This window comes from Belonocnema kinseyi, chromosome 4, assembly GCF_010883055.1.
Source record: "Belonocnema kinseyi isolate 2016_QV_RU_SX_M_011 chromosome 4, B_treatae_v1, whole genome shotgun sequence".
Classification (NCBI taxonomy): Eukaryota; Metazoa; Arthropoda; class Insecta; order Hymenoptera; family Cynipidae; genus Belonocnema; species Belonocnema kinseyi.
Genome location: NC_046660.1, coordinates 68,966,298 through 68,968,124, shown reverse-complemented (window position 1 = coordinate 68,968,124; position 1,827 = coordinate 68,966,298). Strand labels below are relative to the sequence as shown.

Here is a 1,827-nt window from a genome sequence, read left to right as displayed (position 1 = left end):
CCCCGCAAGGCGGGGTTTTGTGGCAAGAAAGTTACGCCACTGTTTGAGAATTTTTTTGGTTTAAATAATTCAATTTGATTAATATTTAATTTCAAATCTAAGTGAACAAAAGGGATTTAGAGCCCTGGATAAAATAGAATGAATAAAAATTCAAATGGGTTAGACCGATGTGCCTTTATATATTTTGAATAATTTCACAAAATTTAAGCACTGTTTATTAATTTTTCGAATTATATAGTCCTCGAATATAGTAAAGTGTAATTATTTTGAAAAGGAGAAGATAGCGATAACTATAGTTAATTTTTCCATTATATGGACTTGACAATTACTAGTTAATTTTAAGAAGTACCTTTCCCATCGATGACTATTTTAATGTGTTTGTTTTTATAAACTTGTATTGTTATTTTTGCACAGATTCAATAATGACTGAGACACAACAACTTCCTCAATTGGAAATTTTCCATCGTGTCCTTGAACTTCCAACTATTGAGTTTGCTCTTTCAAAATCAGCGAGCACGTATTTTCGAGTGAAGGCTTCTTATCAATTAGTTAATTGGGCTCTTTCAACTGCTGAGTCCTCCTTGACAAGTGCAACGAGACAGGCAGTACCAATTGCAGCTCCTATTGCTAAGAAATTTGAAACCCCTATTCACTTCTTTGACCACACACTCTGCCTCGGGCTTGATAAAATAGAAGAAAAAATGCCTATGGTTAAGGAACAGCCCGAACAGGTTGGTATCATTTTGAAAAATTAGTTATATTGAATATCAGAGCAGCTCGAAACAGGGACGCACTTTTTTTACGTTTTGAGTATTGCAGACCAATTTTAACTGGAGACAACTTCTAGAATATAAAAAAACCCGGTGAAAAAATTTTCTGGCGCTGTACTAGCCCAGACAAGACAATCTGGTTTCCTGGCATGAGGCCGACCAGATAGTCTGATCTGGGCCTGGCCAAAAGTGTATCGTTTTTTTTGCTAGCCACTGGACAGATCGATATGGCCAATCGTTAGTTGTTGTCTGCTCAGTCACTAGTCAGACTCTTGGAAAAAAAACTATTTTTCACTATTCTATAAGTGTATTTACCTTATCACGGAGTTTATCAATTGCAAACCTGGACCAGATCAGACTGTCAAGGTGATAAAAAATACTAAAGACGTCCTAAAGATACAGACGTTCTCGGAGTATCTTTCGTACTGGCATTAAACCTTTTAAAAGTATCCTTAGGATATATACAAGACATATTAGAAAAGAGGTCTTAGGGATGCCCCAAAGACATCTCTAGGACATTCTTAATTTTTTTTGCCCACTGGAAAGCTCCCCGCTCGGGTTCATTAGTATCTAAGGTCTTTTGCTGCAGGCATCATTCATTTAACTGACACTTTTTTATAAACTATTTGTAGTCAAACCTCTCTGTCAATGCATACCTCTATAGCTTTCTTCATGTCCATGCATTTCCTGATGCAAGTTCTTTTGTTTATTGAACCTTATATATAAACTTGTCATAAAGACAACCGCAGGATTTCGCCGGGAGCGGGTGCTAATCTGAAAAATTGCACCCGCTTCCAGCGAAATCGCGGTAAAATTTCAGCCACAACCACGTCTCACAACCGTGACATAGGTGGTTACAGTCTGTAAAGGAATCAATACGACGATCCAGCAAAAGCCTCGTGCACCCTAAGAACACGGAGCGACCCAAGGTCAACCGCCTTTCGCATTTTTCCCCCAAGTGTTCTAGCATATTGTTGACACGCAGGGATGCTTTTTAGGCCATTAGCAAATGAAAGCTTGGCACCTCCAAGAGCGCCGATGATAAGGACGATCAGTT

The 1,827-nt window shown here is 38.3% G+C and overlaps 1 protein-coding gene across 1 annotated transcript in view; it reads left to right on the top strand.

Annotated features, from left to right (window-relative positions):
- Positions 1 to 1,827, top strand: part of LOC117170954 — an 86,307-nt gene that overhangs the window by 44,582 nt on the left and 39,898 nt on the right. Inside the window, exon 9 of the mRNA XM_033357995.1 lies at positions 415 to 731. Within this exon, the coding sequence (XP_033213886.1) occupies positions 415 to 731 (317 nt within the window). The remainder of the gene's footprint in view (positions 1 to 414; positions 732 to 1,827) is intronic.